At 33.4% G+C, this 26,213-nt stretch overlaps 1 protein-coding gene across 1 annotated transcript in view; it reads left to right on the top strand.

The window, feature by feature from the left end:
* The window catches only part of ODR4 (odr-4 GPCR localization factor homolog), a 34,361-nt gene extending 9,105 nt beyond the window's left edge, over window positions 1-25,256 (top strand). Inside the window, exons 4-14 of the mRNA XM_053209564.1 lie at window positions 248-343; window positions 2,424-2,530; window positions 3,600-3,636; window positions 4,443-4,583; window positions 5,570-5,665; window positions 6,765-6,833; window positions 9,440-9,568; window positions 10,459-10,547; window positions 13,795-13,982; window positions 20,387-20,497; window positions 23,243-25,256. Coding sequence (XP_053065539.1) covers window positions 248-343; window positions 2,424-2,530; window positions 3,600-3,636; window positions 4,443-4,583; window positions 5,570-5,665; window positions 6,765-6,833; window positions 9,440-9,568; window positions 10,459-10,547; window positions 13,795-13,982; window positions 20,387-20,497; window positions 23,243-23,310 — 1,131 coding nt within the window. The 3' untranslated portion in view covers window positions 23,311-25,256. The remainder of the gene's footprint in view (window positions 1-247; window positions 344-2,423; window positions 2,531-3,599; window positions 3,637-4,442; window positions 4,584-5,569; window positions 5,666-6,764; window positions 6,834-9,439; window positions 9,569-10,458; window positions 10,548-13,794; window positions 13,983-20,386; window positions 20,498-23,242) is intronic.
* Window positions 25,257-26,213: the final 957 nt, after the last annotated feature.

Below are 26,213 nucleotides of genomic sequence, written 5' to 3' on the forward strand. Positions count from 1 at the left end.
AAAACTAAGGACACTTTAGAAAGATTGTGTACATACTGACACCCATTCATCATGGTTATCAACTGTTTCTTAGTATTTTAACCAGTTTTTCAAAGCTCCTGTATACCTGTATATGTATACCTGTAGGGTATACATATAGTTAGTACTCAATAAGTATTTGTGGATTTAGTATTTAGCTTCTCAAACACCAAACATTGCATATAATGCCAAATGCTTATGTTAGCTAATACTATATTTCTATTTTTAGGTGTCCAGAATGCTACCAGGGGGACTTTTAGTTCTTGGAGTATTTATCATTACAACTTTAGAAATGGGAAATGATTTTCAAAATGCCCTGCGTAGAGTAAGTCTGAAACATCAAAAATTCTTAAGATGATCAAGGTTTACATCTTATTTGAATTGATTATACATATATGCAATGATCCTAGGCATATTTTAGATTAGCATTTCATAATCCTTTATGCTGGGATTATGTTAAAACAGCTTTTTTCATCTGATTGCATAGTATTTTGAGTGTAACAAAAGGTCAATATTTTTATTTTCAATCAAAGCTATTTTAAAATAGCTTTAACTTAATTTTATTTTTTTAAACATAATTTATTAGCTAACATACAGTGTATACAGTGTGCTCTTGGCTTTGGGAGTAGAGTCCCGTGATTCATCGCTTACCTGTAACACCCAGTGCTCATCCCAACAAGTGCCCTCCTCAATCACTTGGAACTAAATGGAAGTTCTAGCAGAGTACTACTATTGGACAGTACTTGTTAAACCACTATGACTTGTCTCATGATAGTAAAAAATTATCTTTAAAATTAAACCTATTAGCTTAACTTCCTTTTAGTTCCAAGTGATTGCTATAATGTGAAATTAATAGGTTTTGTGATTCTTCATGTGTTAATTTTCTCAAGATTCTGAGAGTAAAACATAATCAGATACATATTCTGGACTATCAGATACTTAATCAGGACTATCATTAGTCCCCTCCTTTTTGTTTTATTCCTATATCAGTGAATTGGGTAACATAGTCCATAATTAATTATGAAGGTCCACAAGCTGTTTTCCCTTAAGCCCAAATCTAAAGCAAACTCTGTACAGGCACCTTTCATCTCTTTTAGCACTCAGGATCCAAATGAGTCTTCATAAAGTTCTTTCCCACCCCAAGAGAGAAGGGGACCCTATAATCTTGATAAATGCAAAACCCCACAGAATCTCCAAAAAACATTTCCTAGTAAAAAAGTGTGCAGCCAATGAGAATCACAGATGCTACAGACTCTTCAGTTTTGTAATCTTCTCTCCTCTCAAATGTCCCGTATTAAATCTTTGTACCTAAAGGAAAAAGGGAAGAAAATGGAGATATTCCCCTCCCCTGGCAAGTTACTCAACTTTCTGCTGTTTTTTCCATTTAAAATAAATGTACCTTTCACAGTTGTTTATCCTTTTTGACATTTTGAAGTATAAGTCTAGACATTTTTAATTGCATTTGTTGTGCATCCTTTTGTGGTTGGCACTGGATTGAATAAGGTGAACTTGGGCTCAGAGCTAGAGAGATAGTGGTGGTCCTCTTTCCTTTTACTTTTGTATGATTTTTGTTCCTAAGAAGGAAGTAAGACTTTAGAAATGCTGTATTTCAGAAATGATGGAGTATCAGTTTCCTAACTTTGTTTCTATTGCCCTTATTGAGGCAATTTGTAAGAAATAACCTTATAAAACTTGTGTCTTCCATAAGGTCTTTGTTGAGATCTTTGTTATATTACATACTATCATCTTTGAAGAAATTTCTTCATTATCAAGAAAGTTGTGCCTCTTCTCAACAGTTGTGTTCAGTTTATGGACCATGTGAATTAGGTAACAGATTAGGTTGGTCTGTGCACATTACTGTTAGGAAGCTTTGAGTCACATTTATGACCCCTCTCATATCAAGTATGTATTTTTAAAATTCTTATTTTGGCATAAATACATGTCACTGTTTCTAATTTTTTTTTTTTACTTTTATGTTATTAGTATATTTTATGTGTACTTATGTAGTGCCTTACATCTTTTGTGACATTTAAATAAGAAATCCCAAATGGGTGACATGCTTCATTTTTATAGGTTAAAGATCACTTGTCATTTCTGATTCTAATTAAAATAAAGTATTTATTCTATACTTAAATGTTAATTGCCCCAAATTAATTTCTCATGTCCAGTCGATTAATGACAGTGAATTGTATGTTTATATTTAAAACCCAAATTTTATACACCCCTAAAAATGGAATCCAAAAGGTTAATATTCCATCATTTTTTTGAAGACAAAAAAACTTAACGATAGAATCATGGAATTTTAAAGCTAATTGGGAGCCTAGGGACATTATAATTATCTTTTTCTGCACTCATTTTTGTTCTCTTATTTTGCATTCAGTTGATGTTGTTTTCCTCTCTTTCAGCTAGTATTTGCTATGGAAAAATCTATGAATAAAAGGAGACTGTGGAATTTCACAGAAGAGGAAGTCTCAGAACGAGTGACACTTCACGTTTGCTCTTCTACAAAAAAGTATCTTTTGTATAGGTGTTTGTATTTTAAAATATATGAGACCAAAATAATGTTCCTGCAAGTAGTTTCCCATTGATTTAAATCATCATTTTAAAAAACAGGCATAACTTGTAAGTTTTTCCTGTATATAACACATAATTAGGACTGCCAATAGTAATTATGGTAGTAATTGTTGTTAATCATGTCTTGGATTATTAAAGACTTTGAGAAAGGTGGAAAGAACTGGGGATTCTGAGCTCATTACCTGCTAACTACCCCTGTACATTGAAGCTCAGTAGGTCCGGTACAGAGAGGTAGAAGCCCAACTTACAGCTGAGGCAAAGTAATTCTTTTATCATGGTAAATTTTCACCCCCAGTTCAGAATGGTCAGTTCAAAGCACAGATACACTGATTTGGACAGTGTAGAACATCCAAGTAATTATTATGTCTTTAGCCAACATCAAGTGACACTAAAAGCCACTTTAGGGGCTCCTTAGCTTCTTTTTCTCTACATCTTGTCAGAGCAAGGGTACCTCCCAGGCAAGAGGCAGCCACACCAAGGGAGCTAAGCAGCGCAAGGGCCTAGTGAATTAGGACGTGGAAAAGGCAAAATTCAAGAAGTGATCATTCCTGCCGAAGCTGAGCTTACAATGCCTTTGGTAATTAAAAGTTTCATGCACAGGACCTTTGACTCAGTAAACATTTTCAGACTGGACTCCATTTAAAGCAGCACTCCTATTATAGAGGGTGTGTATTTGAGGAAAATTCTGCAAGTGCTTGCATTCTATTCATTGTGATTGGCAGGATTTTAAGCAATAGGAAATAGTTTACAGCATCATAGGTATCATAATCAGAACGATTTTTGTGTTTATATAAATTTATACAAAATATGGATATTTTTATATGTTTAGTTACAAGATGTATATGTGCAAACATATATGTGTATATATTTCAGTATATAAAGTAGTCTGATTGTGTTAAAAACTCTTGGATGCATGCACTTTATTTTTATTTTTTGATGGTTTGTTTTCTTTTGATTAATAAGAATGAATTATCTTTTTTGGTCATTTCTACCCTTAACCAGTAAAGAATATTTTGTCGAACTTATGATATCCATGATCCAAAGGTAAGAAAAATACCTCTTTAAAGATTTTTGTATTGCAATTTATTTTAAAAATAAAACTAAATATTTAGTTTTAATAATTTTCCATAATTTCACTTCCTATTGATGTTCACAGCCAACTACAGTTGTTTATTTTGAAATGTGATTAATTTCATTACAAATAAGGAAAATTTAGGTTTTTTTCATTGTTAAAATATTTTTCTTAAGCTTCCCCTACCTACTTATATATTTAGTATTCTATTTGAGTGGCTGGTAGTAAAAGTATCTGGGCTTTTGGTAGCTAGCTATATTGCCTAGTAAGCAAGCTACCTACTAGCAGAATCCAGACTAACATTTTGCTAAGATGTCTAAAAGCAGTGTGAAAAAGTAACTTTGCAGTTTTCTGTTAGCAAGGTATAGGACAGAAAGGAGAACATCTGACACCTAATAGTCAGTTGCTCAGTGATTATTTGCTCTGCATCATAAGCTTCAGAATTGACACTATTGAAGCTACAGGTGAGAAGAACCAGAGGACTTGTCAGAATTCTACCCATGAACTATCTGATTCTTTTTCAACCCACCACTGAGGGATGGAGCTGCCAAGGCTGTCTGGAATGAGCTGAAGAATAGTGAACTTAATGCATGCTTCATTTCTGTTTAGTTTAACCTATTGCCCTTTGATGAAAGAAGTTGGCCAATATGTTAGATAGCAGTTTGTGTGAGTTATTATGTTGTACGTTTTATGATGTTTTATTGTTTGATATATTTTACCTAAATCACATATTTTATGTTTTGTTTTGTTTTGTTTTTTACTTTCCCCGCTGCTAAAGAGTTCAGCAAAACCAGCAGATTGGAAGTATCAAAATGGACTATCAACTTCATGGCTTTCTTTAGAGTGTACAGTTCATATTAATATTCACATCCCGCTGTCTACTACTTCAGTCAGCTATACTTTGGAGAAAAATACAAAGGTATTAAGGCAAAATGAATTTTCTTTAGTGATTGCTGAATAGATAATCTGCTGTTTTTCTGGTTGTCTGAGCCATTCATTTTATGATCCTCATAAATTGCATATTAATTATAATGATATTATGAGTGACTAATTTATTACCCCAGCCAGATTAGAAATTTAGAGATAGGACAGCGTCATAATGGTAACACATTTAGCATAATAGGTGCTCCGTAAATATTTGTTAATTAATATGTAGTTAAGTACATTGTAAAATACAGTTACATAAAATACAATTATTTAAAAGGTATACTGTTTGGTCTTGAGTTTTGTTTTCTCCTTTCCAGTCCTTTTTTGTATTTCTGTACCATTCTTTTGTTCATGTCTCATTTCTCTTCTTTTTTTTCTGTTGAAGGAAGCAGATGGACCTTGCTTATTTTTTCCCCTTTTATACTCCCTTATATATTTGTTCTTGAGGTTCTTTCTCTTTTCTTACTTTTTTAAGATAATGAGCATTACTGAATTTTATTTGACTGTGGTCATGTAATTATTAAGCTTTCTAAGTCTGTGATATGAATGTTAGTTTGGGATACAGTTTAGAAAAACTATTATTAAATAGGAGTAAGGTGCTAAAAATTGGGGGATATACTTTTTTTATGAGACTGAATAAAGACACAGCACAGAGATATAGTCAGTGATACTGTAATAGTGTTGTATGGTGACAGATGGTAGCTACACTTGTAGGCATAGCATAACATATAAAGAAGTTGGGTCACTATGTTGTATGCCTGAAACTAATGTAATGTTTTGTGTCAGCTATACTGAAAAACAATTTTTTTAATATACAAAGCAAAAATGGCAAAATGTTAACTCAAGAAATAAATAAATACCACACTACTGATTACCACATTAACATTTCAGTGTATCAGGTGGGAAAAAAGTAGACTCTAGGGAGTTTAATTGAGATGGCATTATATCTGAAAGATATCCATGTTATATTTTTTTAAGAATGGACTTGTACGCTGGGCCAAGCAAATAGAAAATGGTGTTTATTTGATTAATGGACAAGTTAAAGATGAAGATTGTGACCTGTTAGAAGGGCAGGTGAGTTGAGAGCAAATCATCTTATGAAATTATTTGTACTTAAGGAAAAACTAAAAATGACATCTTTAGTTCTTGCCTTCATGAAAACAGTTTCCATCTACTTCTTATTTCTAAGGTCTTTTATTTTTTTTTTTTTTCATTTTTTTAAATGTTTGTTTATTTTTGAGAGCAAGAGAGACAGAGCACGAGCAGGGGAGGGGCAGAGAGAGAAAGGGAGACACAGAATTGGAAGTAGGCTCCAGGTTCTGAGCTGTCGGCACAGAGCCCGATGCAGGGCTCAAACTCACAAACTGAGATTATGACCTGAGCCGAAGTTGGACAGGCAACCAACTGAGCCACCCAGGTGCCCCCTAAGGTTTTTTAAAGTAAAGCAAATAAATGTTTTTTCAGAAAATTATGGGAGATTATTTCTGAATTAATTGGATCCTGAAATCTGAAGAAGTACATGTCATCTAAATTCTGATTTCCAAATTGTAAACTGCTTGCTTAAAACTAAAGGTACATTAAAAAAAAAAAAAAAGACAAGAAACTAAAGGTACATGTTCTACTTTGATAGCAGTTTAAAGACTAAGTTTGGCCATTTTGTAGAAGGAATCTATACAAACTTCTAAAATAGCTTTGATCTGAGGAGAAACTTTGGTAATTTCCCCCTTTAGTGCAAGGGCCAGTGAACCTTTTGTAAAAAACCAAATAGTAGATATATTAGACATTGTCGGCGACATGGTCTCTGGCACCTATTCACCTCTGCTGTTGTAGCATGAAAGCAGCCACGGATAACATGTAAATGAATGATCTTGATTGTATTCTGTGAAACCTTATTTACAAAGACGAGAGGGAGTCTAGACTTGACCCATAGGCCGTAGTTTGCCAATTGTTGCTTTAGAGAAACAAAAGTAGGGAATTAGTGGTTTTTAAGAATATACGTTGATTGATAGAGAATACACAAAGTAACATATCTATAGAAAAAGCTAATATGAACAAATAATAAGACTTTCTTTTCCTCTAAATTACTTAGAATATGTAGGATGGCTCCTAAATTATCTTTTATATTCCACTCAGATCTCAATAATCAAGTTTTTTAACTTTTGTGTTTTTTCAGAAAAAATCTTCTAGAGGAAATGTTCAAGCGACTAGTCATTGTTTTGATGTCAAAGTGCTAACACATTTGGTAAATATTTTAAAATACTACTTATCTAATCAAAATACATTATTTCTTAGAATAATCATAATGAAATTGTTCTGGTTTTTATAATTAGAGAATTAAAGAACTTTAGAAACATAAGGTGTACAAAATGTCCAGTTCTAGGAAATTTATTTACCAGAAACATTATTTTAATGAAACCTATTTTGGTGTTTTGCCTCAAGGCTGTTAAAATTTTAGCATCAAGTAGATAGCAATTTATGTACGTATTTTATATATATATATGTATATATATATATACATATATATATACACACACGTATGGTATATATACACGTATAGCATATACATACATACACATACGTACATGTGTGTGATATTTTGGGTTATAGGTTTTATAAGCAAAGTTGTAGTTCTTAACAACTTAAAATGATGTGTGCAGAGATGTGCCAAGAGTTGTCATATACTTCATTTTGAAGTATATTTATACCGCCTTTGATTTGTTAAAAATCACACAGCATTAGCAATTTTTATATTTTTATATGGTGGTTTTAAATTACACACCTCTTCTTTTCAGAAGTTGAGAATTGGATATCTTGAAGAATAAAAAGTTAAAGCCATTAATTATTCCTAAAAGTATGCATGTAGAACAGGATTTTTTTTTAATTGTATGTTATTTTACCTAAGTAAAATAGACTTAAAAGTAATTTTCATAGGAGGCTGTTTTCCTTTCTTTTCCTTCTCTGTGTTTAGCAATAGAGCGTTTACTAGATTGTCATTGGACTTAATGCCAATCAACATAGTTCTCAATTTCTCTTGTTAGTACCTTTGAGGTTAGAAGTGTCACTTGTTTTAAAGCTATTCCTGTACCTGTATGCTTTTTACTAGATATGTAAAACATATACATTAGATATTAAATATATAAAATAAGGCATTATGTTCCTAAATGGAATAGTTGTATCTAAAGTCTTACTTGTTAGGTTTTTTTTTCCACAAAATATTTGTTGAGTGTATATAAGGGTTAGGCACTGATTGTGTTAATAATCTCCTTGTTTTAAGTTCCTTCATTGCTCTATACTGACTAGTTAGAAAAGTTTCAGAGGTTTGCTTTCTGTGCCTTTAAAATTCTGTTTATTTTCTGAGCCATGTGTCTTGGCCAGCACAGTTGTTTCTCTGTCATTCAGGCAGTCAGAATCCTATCCATACTTTAAGATCTACCCCAAATGCTGCCACCACTTCTGTAAAGTTCTTGGTCACCATAACCAGATGGATCTTTTTCTTTTCCAAAATACCATATCAGTGTCACAAAATTCCTCCAGTTATGACCAAATTAGGTTCCCAGAGTCTCTTTTTAAGCTAGTTTGTTCCTGAGTCCAAAGAAACCAAAAGGAGTTGATCTTTGTAGCATACAGGTACATTTCCACCAAAAAGGAGTAAGTTAGTCCTTATATCTTTTGAAAACTCTCCTCCATCTGTGTGTGTGTGTGTGTGTGTGTGTGTGTGTGTGTGTGGTCTTTTATATATAGTCTAGTACTTTGTGGAAGACAGTGCCCTAATTTATACATGTATATGTTAAGAATGTGTTGTATAGGGGCGCCTGGGTGGCTCAGTCGGTTGGGCGGCCGACTTCGGCTCAGGTCATGATCTCGCAGTCCGTGAGTTCGAGCCCCGTGTCGGGCTCTGTGCTGACAGCTCAGAGCCTGGAGCCTGTTTCAGATTCTGTGTCTCCCTCTCTCTGACCCTCCCCTGTTCATACTCTGTCTCTCTCTGTCTCAAAAATAAATAAACGTTAAAAAAAATTTTTTTTAATAAAAATGTGTTGTATATTGTAAGACATATAAATTAGATATTAAATACATAAAAAAGGGCATTATGTTCCAAAATGGAATAGTTTCATTTGTAGTAAAGTTCTGTGTAGTGGATAAAGGAAGCCCAGTATTCCTCCTCCACCCTCACCTTATTGATACATCAATGATCTCTACCAGTATCATAGGCTTATTCCAGGTACAGTATGAGCATTATCACCCTGCTGCTTGGTTTGAGGATAAACTTTGTTTTAACCACTCCTGGAACATTTTGAATTTTTTGGTTTATGACAGATTTTTTTACCAATAAGACCTTGACTGTATTAACTTTAAATTCTTTAAAAAACACACGCAAAAAAACCCCAAACTAACTTTGCCTGAATTACATTAGACATTAACTATTCATGTGCTCTCAGTAGCTACATAGTCATGTCTTTCAGTTTCTTCACCATTTTTCCTCCTTTTTTCCTGATTATTATTATTATTATTATTGCACAGGCGCATAGCACTATTCACAAGTTACATGATTTGTGTTTGTTCTTCAGAATTGACCCTATTTATTCCAGGTATACTTAGAATTTTCATTTTTACTGTGTCCCATTTTGGGGGTTGTGTTTTACTTCAGAGTACATTTAAAATACTCAGAAAATAATATATAATTTAATAAGGAATGTGAAGGCCTTTTAGTAATTTATGGAAGGTATTTTCAAACACTTGGTTCAGTCAGAAATTCTATCTCACTTCATGAAATGGCTTATATAATGTTTAAATGTTTCATATAGTTAATAATTATTGGCTCTTAGAACTTAAATAGATTTTGTCTTTCAGCTTCTGAATTCAGACCGCAGATCCACAGCCACAGTCCAGATCTGCAGTGGCTCGGTAAACCTTAAGGGTGCCGTGAAATGCAGAGCTTATATTCATAGCAGTAAACCCAAGGTTAAAGATGCTGTGCAGGTACAGAAGGAATAACTGCTGTATGAAAAACAGAAGCATGTTAACATAACTATTCAAAAATCCTAAAATCTTATTTCAATCTCTGATTTCATAATTATTAATTTGATTTTAACTGATAAAGGTCAAATCTCTTAGCTAATCCAAATGTACCATGTCGTTGGTCCCAAGATTTTCATCTGTAGGATATCTGGTCTATGCCTTTTTTTAAAGTGATGATTATACATATTTATTCAGTGATCCACACTTTTGATATAGTAGTACATTTGAAATTATCTCTTCAGAAGGAAGTTAAACTTTATAAATAACAGGAAAAGTATTCATTGGAAATATTATTACCTAGTATTCTATAATCTGGATAATTCAGAAATTTAAAAAATGATGACTGGCACTTTTGTTATAATTATACATTTCCTAATTTGGAACACTAGCTTTATTTGTTTAGATACAAAATTTCATTCATTTATTTGGTTTTAATTAATTATTTAAATGAAGGCTAGGCAAATGTGCTGTTAGACTGTTAATGTGTTAATCATGTTAAAGCAATGGATATTAAAAAAAATGGAATGATGTGGGGCGCCTGGGTGACTCAGTCACAAGTGACTTGATTTGGGCTCAGGTCATGATTTCATGGTTTGTGGCATGGAGCCCCACATCAGACTCCACACTATCAGCGATTGGGATTCTCTCTCTGCCCCTCCCCTGAGCTTGCTCTCTATCTCTCTCTCACTCAAATAAATAAACTTTAACAAAAATGAGATGATGTACCACCAATTATTGTAGTGAACATGATTATACAGGGAGGTCAACTATGTTGGGGGGGGAGTGGTAATAAAATAATGCAAATCTAAAGTCACGGATATCATTTCTTATTGTGATTTTTTTTTTTATAGGCAATGAAGAGAGATATATTGAATACAGTTGCAGATCGTTGTGAAATACTATTTGAGGATCTGCTTTTGAATGAAGTTCCAGAAAAAAAAGTTATGAGTATAAAATTAAGAACTTTTTATGTGTGTGTTATCAATACAGTAATAGGATGTCAAAATGTAATAGATATGTTATCTTTTGTAACTACCTATATCTGTCTTTTATAACGATATGGCATCTTTTACTTTTTTACTTTTTTTAGCAAATGACAATTTTTCAGTTGCCACCCCCCAAAAAAATGTTTGAAACACCTTATAATAGCAAATCTGTCAACATTTTTAAAATCTGAGGGAGGATTTTTTTTGTAAACTCTGCATGAATTTCTGCCAGAATGGGTAAACTGTATTAACATTTTAAAGCTAATACTATTAAATTAATATCTGGTGTTTAAAAAAAAATTTATCCAAAACAAAATATTTATTAGTGTTAAGTATTATATAATAAATTTTTAGTAGGTATTAATTTGTAGTATATATGCAGTTGATCTTTCCTAAGTTTTTTTGTATACTAATTTATATACTTCTCATTATTACTATAACAAACTTTATTAGATTTGAAAAAGACTGGGTCATTCTGTCTTAACCTTTTATAATTATTCCATCTTTTGAGAAATATAAACTATACCATTTATGTAATTTGTGTTAATAATATTTTTTTTTACTCAAAAGGAGAATTATAATACTGAGTATGCTTTTTGAAGTTACACACTTTTCTCTGCCTTCCAACCATTCAGGTGTGAGTGCATTTGCAATTCACAGTTGAATATGTATCTAAATGAAACATGTACATTAGCTTGTTAAGGGAATATTTTTATGTTTATAGGAAAATCTTCTCTGTATAACTAACTTCTTTTAGGACTACTGATAGCTAGTATATTAGGTTTGGTGGACTAATTATCTCTTTTATATCTGTAGTATGATAGATTGGTGGACTTGCCAGATTTAATTTAACATTTGTCCTTTCTGTACTTCACAAGTAACCCTGAAGCTCCATTTAGTAATAATGTATAGTTTGCTGAGACATGAATTTGAATTTTATATGCAGCAGTTAGATTGAGATTTTTGTTTTGTGAAGTATGTAAAACCTGGTCAATTAGTCACCCAGCCTACCAGCCTATCAGCCTCGTGTCAGTGTGGCCTTGTGTGTGTGTGTGTGTGTTTTAATTCATTTACTGTTTTTGAGAGAGAGAGAGAGCAAAGGAGGGGCAGAGAGGGAGAGAGAATCCCAAGCAGGCTCTGCACTGTCAGTGCAGAACCCACTGCAGCAGGGCTCAATCTCATGAACTGCTGAGATTATGACCTGAGCCAAAATCTAGAGTCAAATGCAGGGTGCCTGGGTGGCTCAGTCAGTTAAGTATCCAACTCTTGGTTTTGGCTCAGGTCATGATCTCATGATTCATGAGATCGAACCTCCCATTGGGCTCTGACCTAACAGTGTGGAGGCTGCTTGGGTCCTCTCTCTCTCTCTCTCTCTCTCTCTCTCTCTCTCTTTCTCTCTCTCTTTCTCTCTCTTTCTCTCTCTCTCCCCCCTTCTCCCTCCCCCGCTCATGCACTCTGTCTGGCTCAGACAGAAATAAACTTTAAACTTAAAAAAAAAAAAGAGAGAGAGAGACTTTTAATAACCTACTGAGCCACCCAGGTGCCCCAGTGTGACCTTGTTTTTACTACTTAACTTTGTGTATGTAATAACTCTCCTGGTGCTAAACATTACTTCACTTTCTAAGCAACAGACTGTGCTATAATTGAACTGTGAATTTTAGGATTTTTGGGGACGTAGGGATACATTCACCATTAATGCCAAAGACCTACCCTATCACACACTTTAGTTAAATACTCTATTTAAAGCATTTAAAAATGCATTGATATTGTTTTATATTAAGTGAGCTAGTGTTTTGAAATTTTTGGTGATGTTCAAGTAGTAAAATTACTTCTCATAGCAGTTGTGATATGTATACGTTAAGTTTGATGTATTAGAAGTTAATGTTACAATCTAATATTATTCCTAAATTTTCAATAAAAATAAAAGTTTTCACTGGTAATTGAGTGGCCTTTGAGGCCTTAGCTAATTACATTAGCCTGTTATAAGAAACTGTAGCCCAGAATAAAATAATACATTCCTAATTTCAATGTGTGGACAATATACATGCTACAGTAAAAATTGCAGTAATATAATATTACAGCTAGGAGGCAGCCTGGTCAAATAGTAAAATTTTTCTCCCAGTTCTCATATGAAAACAAGATAATAAGCAGAATCTGGTAAGAACACATAATTTTTAAGTCATAGCATTTCCTGTGACACTTAAGGCCGCCTTCATCATCTTCTGTTTATAGTTTTATAAAGCTACTACTAGTTTCCTGACAAGGAAATGTAGATTGCTACTAAAGTGAGCCCTAGTTTTCTATTTGATCTGTATATTGGTAGCTTATTTAATCACATCCATTGCTGAAAGAGGTCATTCTTTACACAATATCTCTATCTTTGTTAATAGTTCATTAGAATCATGGTGTTGAACTAAACAATTATTATGTGTTTATGTAGACCAGTGACTATGTTAAAAATTAGGGGAAGTATTATATTTTACTTTGTGAGTATTCAAAGAATGAAATACTGTTTATTTATATCCAGATTATTTTTTTTATTGATAATTTAAGGCTGTTTGCAAAAAGGTATTACAGTTAACAAGATAACAAGATAAATACTAGCGGTAAGAATGAGGTAAAGGGAAAATGAAAAAGAAAGCAGGATGAAGTTACAGTAAGATTCGTATATAAAACATGTAATCAGCCTAGATCTAGTAAGATGAAGTCAGTGGTAAGATTAGTGTGAAATGTACTATCATGTCCTATACACTTGGTGTAAGTGAGCCACTAATTTGGCTCCAAACTTACATGAAGAAGAGAAATACTATTTTTATAAAATCCATTGCTTGTAAGAAGTACAATAAGAAAGTAAGAAATAAGAAAAACAACCATTTCTGAGACCAGGGACAAAATTCTCTATTGGGTATTCTTTCATAGGACAGTGGATATTACAAGAATATATAAGTAACAGTATCTTCACACTGAAGGCAGTGGGTAAGTTTACATTTCATAGGAGCATCATGGAGTCCCTTGCAGAGGCCAGGGGTGTTAAGGTAAAGCAGAATTCAGTAAGAGCAATTTTGTGTAAGATCAATTAGAAAATGAAAAGACCTTTTAGGTTTTGTTTTTATTAGTGTATATTTTCATATACTTATCAAAATATATCACTGATCCTAGTGACAGACCTATCTAAATATTGATAATGTTCCTTCTCCATTTAGATTCTGAAAAAGAGTTTCACATCCTCCCTCACCGAGTTTTTGTCCCCATTCCGGGATCCACTATAATGTTATGTGATTATAAATTTGGTGATGAGTCAGCTGAAGAAATGAGAGACCATTTTATAGAGATGTTAGATCATATGATTCAAATAGAAGATTTGGAAATTGCAGAGGATATAAACACAGGTAATTATATAATGTTACTTAAGAACCTCATTAAACTTTTCCTAAGATTACCTATGAGGCATCTAGTTTAAATATGTCTTTAGATTTCTTTGACACTAGTTCTATTTGATATTTTCAAGACATTTAAAAATGTGTCTGTTTAATTTCTACATATGATGAACATGTAGTCAGTGTTTTCTTGGAAAATTCTACCAAAATTTAAGATACTTAAAATTTTTCTAAGCCTAGCAAGTAGATCTTCATTAAAAAAAATTCATCCTTAAATAAGTGGAAATATATAGCTCTTAAGGTATTTGTTTTATTATATGGAAAGTTTTCTTAAAATTCATTATCTTAATATTTGGTTAAGCATAATGTCGCAGTGTTTTTTAAACACTTTATTAAACATCTTTTTCATATATTGGCCTCTATTTTCTTGTCTCTTTCATATAATTGGGATACTAAGCTGAAAAAGGCAGTTCCAAACATTAGATCAACTTTATTTTTATAGAGCACAGATTTGCCATAGCATCTAATTATGTAACATAATTTCTTCCCCTGTCACTTTCACATTTGACCTTACATTTTGGAAGGCTGTTTTTGTTTTGTTTTGCTTTGCTTTGTTTTTGTTTTGTTTCTAGTGAAGGCAGGATATGAAAACATATCTATAAATAAGTGTACAAGAGTGTATAGCAGGCTTCCTGAAACATTTAAAAATATGTGATGAAACATATTAAACATATTTAAACATGTTATTTAAACATATTAAACATGTTTAAACATATTAAACAGACGAACATTTAAAAATATGTGATTTTTTTTTTATGCTGGTAATCTAGTATAGAGATGGATTAACTTGAGTAGGAAGAGTTTAACATTACGAACACAAAGGAACAAGACAGCAACTTGGAAAGTTTAGCTGTGTATACTTAAATGTATCTTGTGTCAAACTCATGATTTCTAGATTATATGTTTTTCTAGTATTATATGATGTATTGAAGATACTACTTCATTATGGGAAATGTGCTTCTTTACGGAGTCTGCACTGTTTTTGAAATGTACATAAATCCCAAATTAGTGTTTGAATGATTACTTAAAAAAATTTCCTTTTAATTTATTTATCTTGAGAGAGAAAGAGAGAACATGATCAGGGAAGGGGCAGAGGGAGAGGGAGATAATTCCAAGCAGGCTCTGCACTGTGAAACCTGATGCTGGGCTCAGTCTCACAAACTGTGGGATCGTGACCTGAGCCAAAATCAAAAGTCGGACACTCAACCGTCTGAGCCACCCAGGCACCCCTGATTGATTATTTTTGATTGCCTATTCTGTATTAAGCATGAGGGTTCTAGAGATCAAATATATAGTCCTGACTATTAGAAGCTCATGGTATAGTGGGAAATAGAGAAAAATGAGTTATTCTAAAACAAGGTGATTAGTTCTATAATAGAGGGATGAACAGAATTATCAGAACATTCAGCACAGGCATTATCCTTGTCTGGGATTAGAAAAAATCTGAGAGCATTTGTGTTCATTCTGTGACATTTGAGTTCATTTTGAATGATGAATGCACTAAAAGTAAATATAGGTTTTTTTTTAGGAATTGAACACTAGCATCAGATGTATTGTGGCCAAGAATATGACTTGTCTAGAATTATATTAGTTTTGCTTCGTCAAGTTTTTGTTGAATTAGAAGGAATGATTTGGTAATTAGCATATTTAATAACAAAATAACATATTCCCAAATTATGGGACAGGGTAAAAACAAACATTTTAGTAGAAAAATCAAGTGCTTTTTCATTAGTATCCTATTGGTTTAGAACTATATTCACTTACTCACTTCTTTATTTCTCAATTTATTTGTCACTCATTTATTCATTTATTAGTTTACTCAAAAATATTAGATGCATAATTTTATGGAGATAATATTTTAACTGAGTCCAGGTGTGCCACTTACATCTGTGTGACTTTAAACAATTCACCTCTGAACCCCAGATACTCTTGGGGTTGATATGAGAATTTAATATAAATGTTAGGGAAAATACTTTCTGAACAAAAAGAGATACATAACTGTAAGATGGTATTAACTAGCATTATTATAAAACTTTTAAAAAATGAACCTTCTGAATTATAATGAAAAATGTTAACATAAAGTATAAAAGTAGTATTTTATGGTATACATAGATTTTCCTAAATATTTGAAATTAGGGTTTTTGTGTAAAATCATAAAAAGTGGAGTTCAGTTGTTCAAGTTCAAAAATTAAAATCAATTACTGTACATTTAGGGGTGTTAAACTTGTTATAAGTATCTGGCTTAATTTTCTAAGTATTTGGTGTTATTATTTGCTGATTATTATTATTTCTATACTATAATATACTTGCCAAGTAGTTGCTATGTTTGAAATACATATTTTGCCAGGTAAGTACCTTAAAATAACATACTTTTAAATGACTTAAGGGATGAAGAACAATTTGTTTGTAAAAATGACTCACTTAAGGTGAGGGATAACTGTGGCTTTAGAATTTCTTAGGTGTGTTAGTCATCTCCTACTAGATATTAACTTAATAACTCAGATGTATTTTATCTACAGTATCAGCTAAAAATTTGGAGACCTACCTTTAAAATCTGGTGAAACTCATCTTTGCCAATTGTGTCTTTTTATTAGAGCTAATTAATTGTTGTTTGGTTAAACATTGATAATTATGAAGGAAAGAGAAGTACTAATGAACATGTATTTTTACAACTACATCACTGGTTATAGTGAAACCTCATTACTTTAGTATTCAGGGATGGGGAAGAAGACCACTAAGGAGTTCAAGTCCTAACATTTTATTTAAAGCATCTAAACAGTCCTAACTATCAATAGCTTGGAATAAAATTGATCACGTTGATAACTTAACATGCATTCATTATGGCTCTTGTTTTTTCTCGTTTGTTGACAGTTGCTCTACTTTCTCACATGATTAATTTGGGGCTTGTCTGAAGTTAAAATTACCTGGTTTTAAGGAATGATTAAGATCTAACTTCCTATCGAATCATGTTATTTGCATTTAAATTTCAGATACTAGGAAAATGACATAATGTCTGAGATTTGAATTAAAGTCCTAAAAGTCCCCACAAAAACAAGCACAAATAAGTTGTTATGGCTCTGCTTCAGTAAATGATCTCAGATTTGTATCAAAGCAATATGATTTTGTATGACAGATTCAAAATGGAAATAGAGCAATGAAATATCTTTTTTTAGAGAAGTAAATTATTTGTGCAGAGGATTTGACATTACTAGAGTATGACTTTTGCAGGTAACAATTCAATGTTAAATGTGTAAGCAACATCATGACAAAACCATTTTTGTGCTCTTTAAATACAAGTACTCAAGTAAAAAAAAATTCTTTAGAAATAAGTTTAATTTCTGCTTCATCCATTATTTTTATTTGTTATCAGATACAAGGATTTTAGTGGCCCCCCAAAAAAAGTTTTTTTATTTTATTTACTAATAGAAATTATTTATTTTATTTACTGACAGAAAAGCCAGAGTTGTGTGTGTGTGCTACCATGAATAAAAGTGTGCTGTTGCATTCAACCTTTTGATCTATAGGTGAAGTTAGGGGAAATATAAAGTTAGGGGTGGGCTAATGTAATCTAGAACTAAAGTGTTAGAGCCCTTGAGAAAACTAGAAAACTGGAAATATAGAAGACTGAATGGTTCTAGAGATAATTCATGATAAGAGTTTGTTAGCCTTTGCAACCAATGTGATATGGGAGAAAAAAAAAGAGAAGGGGGTTTTGTGTTTGTCTTTAAAGTACTTTCATCATATGCTTGAAGAGGGAAAAAGAAACAGTGATAGCCTAGATTGTAATGAAGTAGTTGCTAAAGATGATTTCTGAAAATGACAGTAAACTTATCTTCATGGGAAATCGGTAAAAATAGGCATTTTTTTCTTTCTCTTTCATTCATTTTGGTACCACAAATAACTGTTTCCATAAGTTTACGTATCATACTTGTGAGCCTGTGCTGTTATATTGAGATATAAAGATGTCTGTAAAGACATTTTAAATCCAGGAAATTATCTATTTTACCTTGAATTCATTTTTTTTTCAGTATATGAAGTTTATTGTCAAATTGGTTTCCATACAACACCCAGTGCTCATCCCAAAAGGTGCCCTCCTCAATACCCATCACCCACCCTCCTCTCCCTCCCACCCCCCATCAACCCTCAATTTGTTCTCAGTTTTTAAGAGTTTCTTATGCTTTGGCTGTCTCCCACTCTAACCTCCTTTTTTTTTTTTTTTCCCTTCCCCTCCCCCATGGGTTTCTGTTAAGTTTCTCAGGATCCACATAAGAGTGAAAACATATGGTATCTGTCTTTCTCTGTATGGCTTATTTCACTTAGCATAACACTCTCCAGTTCCATCCATGTTGCTACAAAGGGCCATATTTCATTCTTTCTCATTGCCACATAGTACTCCATTGTTATTTTACCTTGAATTTAAACAGTAGTTATTGTCTCTCTGTGTTCTCTTTGTAAACAAAGGTATCAACATGGAGCAGATGCTTTCAGATAGTTCCCTAGAGCTCTATAGAAGAGCATTTGATTACCACCTCTGAGGGAAGGAAGGGAGTCTGGCTTCAGGATCCCTCCATTCTTGTTTTAGCTGCGTAATTCTATTTTCATCTATTTTACATGCTGGGATCTTCTGTCAGATTCTTTAGCACTAGGAAAAAACATGAAAACCACTAGTCTATGTGATCTCTAAGGATGTTCTTAGTTCAAACACTTTTTTTTTTTAAGTTTATTTACTTTGAGAGATAGAGTATATGCACTCTGGTTAGAGGTGGGAGGAGGGGCAGAGAGGAGAAAGAGAGTCCTAGGCAGGCTCTGTGCCGACACGGGGCTCAATGCCACAAACTGTGAGATCATGACCTGAGCTGAAGTCAGGATTCGGATGCTTAACCGATTGAACCACCCAGGCGGCCCTTTAGTTGAAACACTTTTTTTAATCAATGTTAAATAAATTCAGCTAAACCAACCTACATAAATTATTGCTACTATAATGAAATAGAGAACTTGTATTTGAATCCTCAGTCTGCTATCCATTACCCTCAAATATGCACTTAACTTCCCAGGTCCTATTTTCCATCTGTAAAATGGGATAAAGAGTTGCCTTGCTTAACATTGAGTTGTTTTAAGGTCAAATTTATGATCATATTTTGCTTGAATATAGTAGTCCCTTCTTATTTGCAGAGGATAAGTTCCAAGACCCCCAATAGAAGCCTGAAACTGCAGATAGTACCGAACTCTCTATACTGTGTTTTTCCCTATGTATATGTACTTGTGATAAAGTTTAGTTTATACATTAGGCACAGTAAGAGTTTACAATGATAACTAACAATAAAATATAACAGTCATAACAGTATACTATTAAAGAAGTTATGTGCATGTGCTCTTTCTTTTTCTCCAAATATCTTCTTATATTTATACTCCCCCTTGTGATGATATGAGATGATAAAATGTCTCATGAGATAAAGTGAGGTGAATGACGTAGGCATTGTGACCAAGGATTAGGCTACTGTTGACCTTTTGATGCTGTGTCAGAAGATCATCTGCTGTTGGACTGCAGTTGACTGCAAGTATCTGAAAGATACTTATCTGCAGATAAGAGGGTACTACTGTATGTCAGGGCACCCCGGTGGCTCAGTCAATAACTCTGGATTTCAGCTCAGGTCATAATCTCATGGTTTGTGAATTCAAGCCCCTTTCGGGCTCTGCGCTGACAGTGTGGAAGCCTGTTTGGAGTTTTCTTTCTCCCTCACTCTCTGCTCCTTTCACAAAATAAACGTGAAAAAATTTAAAGGGTACAACTACATATCAAATTTCAGGTTAGATCCAGTCAGCAAACTTTTTCTTTATAGGTCCAAATAGTAAATATTTTAGGCTTTGTGGGGCACATAAAGTCTGGCCCATGGGCTGCAATTTGCAAATCCCTGCTTTTATTATTAATATCTAATTATATGAAGTTATTAATTGTCAAACCATCAATAAGAACGATAGAAATTAATCCCAGTTAAGAGTGAAGGTTACCCTGCTCCTATCTGGTTTGATTTTTGGTATCAGTTTATTTCTACTAGCATATAGTAAATGAATTATAATTTGTGGGAGTCACTCAGAACTAGCTCTATGGCTGTTTGATTTCAGTCAGTTATAAAATTACATACAGGATTTTAAAAATTGTCATCTTAACATACATTCCATGAGATTGAAATGGCCTGCATTTGATAATGAGCAAATACATTGTGTTATTAAAAAAAGTCAAGTTGAAGGAAAATGGAGCTTGTTGTATATGCTCTTTATAATATTCTTTAAAATTAATTTTAAAATGGTAATTCTCATTTAGGAATTATTATTAAATTATTATTATCCTCTTGCAGCTTGTATGAGGTACTCTGTGAATACTGAAGCTTCATTGGACAGCACAGATGATGAACATCCTGAAAAACCAATTAAAACTAGAATAATAATGAAAATTCAGCAAAACATAGGTATTTAATTTCTTTTATAACATTGAAAAGATATTTTGAATTTTGAGTTTTCTTATTATTTTAAAATTATTTCCATTCCATTTTTGCTTTCTTAGAAGTACTGGGTTAAGGAGTATTTGAGTATTATGGAAAGTGCTAGATCCTGGAGATGGAAAGATTTATAAATAATGCATTATCTCAAGTGCCCTCAAACATGATACTTTCTGTTAATTTTTTTGGTGTTTTTAGAAGAAAAACATGTTGAGTTTTGGGACTCCACTAGTATAGTTGGGCCAGTGCTTTGCAAACTGGTGTTCTTTGCAAAACTGTTAACGTAGAAGATTTTGGTATGTGTTCTATGAAAAAAGTCAAATGCAAGTCTGGAAATTCATAATGAATTTCAAATTATTTATTTATTTATTTATTTATAAATATATGGAATTTATTGTCAAATTGGTTTCCGTACAACACCCAGTGCTCATCCCAACAGGTGCCCTCCTCAATACCCATCACCCACCCTCCCCTCCCTCCCACCCCCCATCAACCCTCAGTTTGTTCTCAGTTTTTAAGAGTCTCTTATGCTTTGGCTCTCTCCCACTCTAACCTCTTTTTTTTTTTTTTTCCTTCCCCTCCCCCATGGGTTCCTGTTAAGTTTCTCAGGATCCACATAAGAGTGAACATGTATAGTATCTGTCTTTCTCTGTATGGCTTATTTCACTTAGCATAATACTCTCCAGTTCCATCCACGTTGCTACAAAGGGCCATATTTCATTCTTTCTCCTTGCCACGTAGTACTCCATTGTGTATATAAACCACAGTTTCTTTATCCATTCATCAGTTGATGGACATTTAGGCTCTTTCCATACTTTGGCTATTGTTGAGAGTGCTGCTGTAAACATTGGGGTCCAAGTGCCCCTATGTATCAGTACTCCTGTATCCCTTGGGTAAATTCCTAGCAGTGCTACTGCTGGGTCATAGGGTAGGTCTATTTTTAATTTTTTGAGGAACCTCCACACTGTTTTCCAGAGTGTCTGCACCAGTTTGCATTCCCACCAACAGTGCAAAGGGTTCCCGTTTCTCCACATCCTCTCCAGCATCTGTAGTCTCCTGATTTGTTCATTTTGGCCACTCTGACTGGCGTGAGGTGATATCTGAGTGTGGTTTTGATTTGTATTTCCCTGATGAGGAGCGACGTGGAGCATCTTTTCATGTGCCTGTTGGCCATCCGGATATCTTCTTTAGAGAAGTGTCTATTCATGTTTTCTGCCCATTTCTTCACTGGATTATTTGTTTTTGGGTGTGGAGTTTGGTGAGCTTTTTATAGATTCTGGATACTAGCCCTTTGTCCGATATGTCATTTGAATTTCAAAATTTTAAAGGCTCCAAGAAGTGTGGCAGTCACTTTAACATTGTTCAGACTTACTAATGGAAGAACATGTAGACTGTTGTTAAGTGGAATGCCAATTTGAAAAATGCTTTGTAAGCATTAAGACTTTTGACTGAGAGAAGTTAGGAAATTTAGTTGTTTTTGTTGTCACTTACTCATTAGCTGATTACACAAATTCTTTGTACCAAAGTGTGTGTATATGTGTGGGTCTGTGTCTGGACTTCTCTGGTCAGTTTTGTTTTGGTTAACTTACAATTATCAGGAAAAAAATGAATAAAAATAAAAGTTACCAGCACAGGCTTACTAATTCTTAGATTTTATAATGGTGGAATCTGAGTTTTTGTAGTTTTAATAGCTACACAATTGACTTTGCCTTGTAACGTTTGAGACACACTGCTCATTGGAGCTCTCTTATGGTTTAAGCTAGTTACCATGAGATGGCTTGGATGTCAGTGTACATATTTATTTTATTTAATTAATTTATTCTTTAAAACTTTATTTAAATCCAACCAATTAATATATAGTGTAATAATGGTTTCAGGAATAAAATTCAGTGATTCATCACTTACATATAAAACCCAGTACTCATCCCAACAAGTGCCCTCTTTAGTACCCATCACCCATTTAGCCCACCCCCTCTACCACCCCTCCAGCAACCCTCAGTTTGTTCTCTGTATTTAAGAATCTCTTATGGTTTGTCTCCTGCTCTGTTTTTATCTTATTTTTCTTTTCCTTCCCCTATGTTCATCTGTTGTGTTTCTTAAATTCCACATATGAGTGAAATCATATGGTATTTGTCTTTTCTCTGACTTATTCAGTGTACATATTTATAGAAGGCTTTTTGGGGCACGTGGGTGGCTCAGTCAGTTAAGCATCTGATTTCAGCTCAGGTCATGATCTGATGGTTCGTGGGTCAAGCCCCACATCAGGCTCTGTGCTGACAGCATGGATTCTGTCTCTCTCTGCTCCTCTCCCACTCATACTATGTCTCCCTTTCTCTCAAAAATAAATAAACATTAAAAAATTAAAAATTAAAAAAAAGAAAGAAACCTTTTCAAGTATGTGTGAGTCTTTCTCTTAGGTGAGTACACATGTGTTAAAGAGACATGCTTTTTTTTTTTTTAGGGTTTTGTTTGCTAAGTGGTGAAGTACATGGTTACCAGTTCAACCTTGGCAAACTGTTCAACTTACAGCTGTATTTTCCTCCTCAGACTTTGCTGGCTTTTAGTACATATATATGTGTGTGTGGAAATATATGTGTTTGTGCATGTGTGTCTCGTTTAGGCGCATCAGTTACCTGCATTTCAGAGCTGAGGATCAGTTAAGCCTTTCTTGTGCTCATCCCATTTCCACGTGTTTTGTGTTTGTTTTACTTGTAGGCGTGATTGCAGCGGTTGCAGTTGCAGTCCTTGCTGCGGGGATCTCCTTTCACTACTTCAGTGATTAGGGTGAGACACAAAGAGCTTCCTGATCATCCAGAGAACACTGACCAACAATTATGAATCATAAAGATGCAGACCATCCATCTACATTTCAGACAGTAGCAGCCAGATCTGCTGCCAATAATGCCTACTAGGTGTGTTTCTGACTAAATGGAAATCACTAGCTGCCTCATTTAGCCCTGCTTATATTATAGATGGCTCAGGCTTGCAAAAATAAAGTTGTGCATATAGATGGAAGTTGCATGTCACAATCCTTATTATCTATTTTCAAAAATGTTCAAAATGATGGCTTACTTTCAGAGATTTTAGTCCTCTTGATCTGGATTGCATATTGATCAGGATATTGAAAACGTGAATAGTCAGGGTTGACTGTATATCTTAGTAATAGAATAACTGGAGAAATTTCTAAGAAGTGGGGCAACTACCTGTTAGGTGAACTCATACTCTAGGACCTTTCTAAGGCATACTCAGTTACAAAATACTGATTGAGTTCTGGTCAAGGGGTAAGGCAACCTTTTCAGAGAGGTTTGAGTTGGTAAGGATTGCCATAAATCATGTGCTTTCTCAGGTTAACATGTCATACATGTTTTAATATATTAAACATTTACTTCTAGTGGTACATTAGACTAGGTACTACAAAACTAAATCCTGAATAAAACCTACTTTTGAATGCATTAATCGGCTCAAAGACAGTAGGGAAGTTTCTGAGAATCATACCTCTATTTTGACTCCCCCACAAAAATGAACACATTTTGAGTTGGGAATTGTGAATACTCTATTAAACATGCAAGTGGGCAGTGGTTACTCAGATGGCAAATACTAGTTGCAACACTGCCAATATGCAATTTGCCTTGGACTAGAAACAAGGAGATGAATCTGAATCTGACATGCTGTCCTAGCCAGTACAGTTGAAGTTGCTACCCAGTTTATAGTATCCTATAAATACTTCTGGCAGAAGCAAGATACAGCCTCAAGATTTCCATAGATTATGATAAAGCAGTATAGATTACCAGTGCAAATCGAAACCAGCTAGCATGAGAAAGCTCCCATAGAAATAATAAGCTTTGGATTCAGTTCTCCAAGGTCTCATCACCAACTTCTATGAAAGATGGAACCACAGGCACAAATGAGAACTAAAGAACTGCTAAAAATGAAAAAAATGTTACTTGAAATTAAAAAAAAACCAAAACCTCAAGCATGTTGAATAGCATGTTAGACTCAACTGAAGACACAATAAATAAACTGTAAGTGAGTTCTAAAGAAATTATCCAGTGCTCAGCAAGGAGAAACAAGGAACAAGAAAATAAAAATATTAAAGAGAAGTTAAGAGATATGGAGAGAAGAATTACAAAGACTAGAAGTATTACGAGGAAAGAATAGAGAGGGTGGAGGAGTGGCAATATTTGAAGATAACTATTTTCCAGATTTGTTGGAAAACTATGACTTCATGATTTCAGGAAACGTATTATATCCCAGGCATATATGGATCAAATCCATGCCTAACCCAAAGTATTAGAACAAAAAGGTAACCAAATACAAGATTTTAAAAGCAATCAAAGGGACAAAAAGATCACCAATGAAGGCAAGACAGTCACATACTTAGTAGGCTTCTCAATAGCAACAATGTACCCAAAAGATGATGGATTCAAAATTATGAGAAAAACTAATTATCAACTTAGAATTTATATGAAGCAAAACTGAAATGTTCTGATGAAAAACAGATTTTTGCCATCAACAGACTTTCGCTAAAGAAACTGCAAAAGGATGATCTTCAAGAAGGAAAATGATTCCATAAGGATGATCTGAAATTGAAGGACTAGTGAACAAATAAAGTGATAAACATGTAAATCAAGTGTTGTTAATATAAAACAATTGTAATGAAAAAAGTGTTTTTAAGAAGTAAAACTGTAAAAAAAATGTAAAACTAAATAAACATTTTATGCAACATGAATGTGGACTTCTAAAATAGGATATAATTGAAAAACTGGATAGTAGCTTATAAGATGGAAGGAGGGTGGTTAGAATTAAAGTGTTCTGAGGTGCCTTTATTGTTCAGAAAGTGGTTGAAGATACTGTTTAAAGTATGTTGAATATATATGGTAAAATTTCAAGTGTAACTGCTAAAAATAGTAGATAGGGAATGAATCATTGCAAAGGATAAGAAGTTTAAAATAATGGAATAGGAATACAGTAACAGTACAAAAGGAAGAAATTAGGGGTGGAGAGGGGCAAAATAGATAAAATCATAGTAACAAGTTAAGTAATACTATTAAACTTGAATAGACTAAACCCAGTTCAACAACAGACTGATTAAGTTTTTAAAATCCAGCTGTAGGCTAAGTTTTTTAAAAGATGAAAACACAGACAAATAAAATTTGTGTAGCTTTGGTGATATTAAATCCAAATTAGATTTTATGGTAGTATTATTAAAGATGGAGAAAGCCACCAAATGATAAAAGGATCAATTCACTAGAAATAAATAACAATTTTAAATTTGTATATACTTTATAAAATGACCTCAAAATACATAAATTATAGGGCTAGACCAACAGATTGAACAACAGAGTGGGAAATTTCACCAGCTCTCAATTATTGGTAAATAAACCAAGCCAAAAATGAATGGAAAACCAAACTTGAATAATATAATCAACATACTGATTCAACAGATTTAAAATAATCAGCAATTAGAGAATATTCTTATGCATTTTATGTTCGTGAAAGTTGACCATGTATTGGGCATGAAATAAATTACAGTAGTTTTAAAAATCAGTATTAAATGGATAATCAGAAATAAGTTTGAGATCAGTAAGAAATGTTAAGTTTTTTAAAAAGCATACATTTACATGTTTTAAAAACATAAATACTTAGAACTTAATTATAAGTACCACGTTTGGAGAAATTGGGTGGT

The sequence above is a fragment of the Acinonyx jubatus genome, chromosome E4 (assembly GCF_027475565.1).
Source record: "Acinonyx jubatus isolate Ajub_Pintada_27869175 chromosome E4, VMU_Ajub_asm_v1.0, whole genome shotgun sequence".
Classification (NCBI taxonomy): Eukaryota; Metazoa; Chordata; class Mammalia; order Carnivora; family Felidae; genus Acinonyx; species Acinonyx jubatus.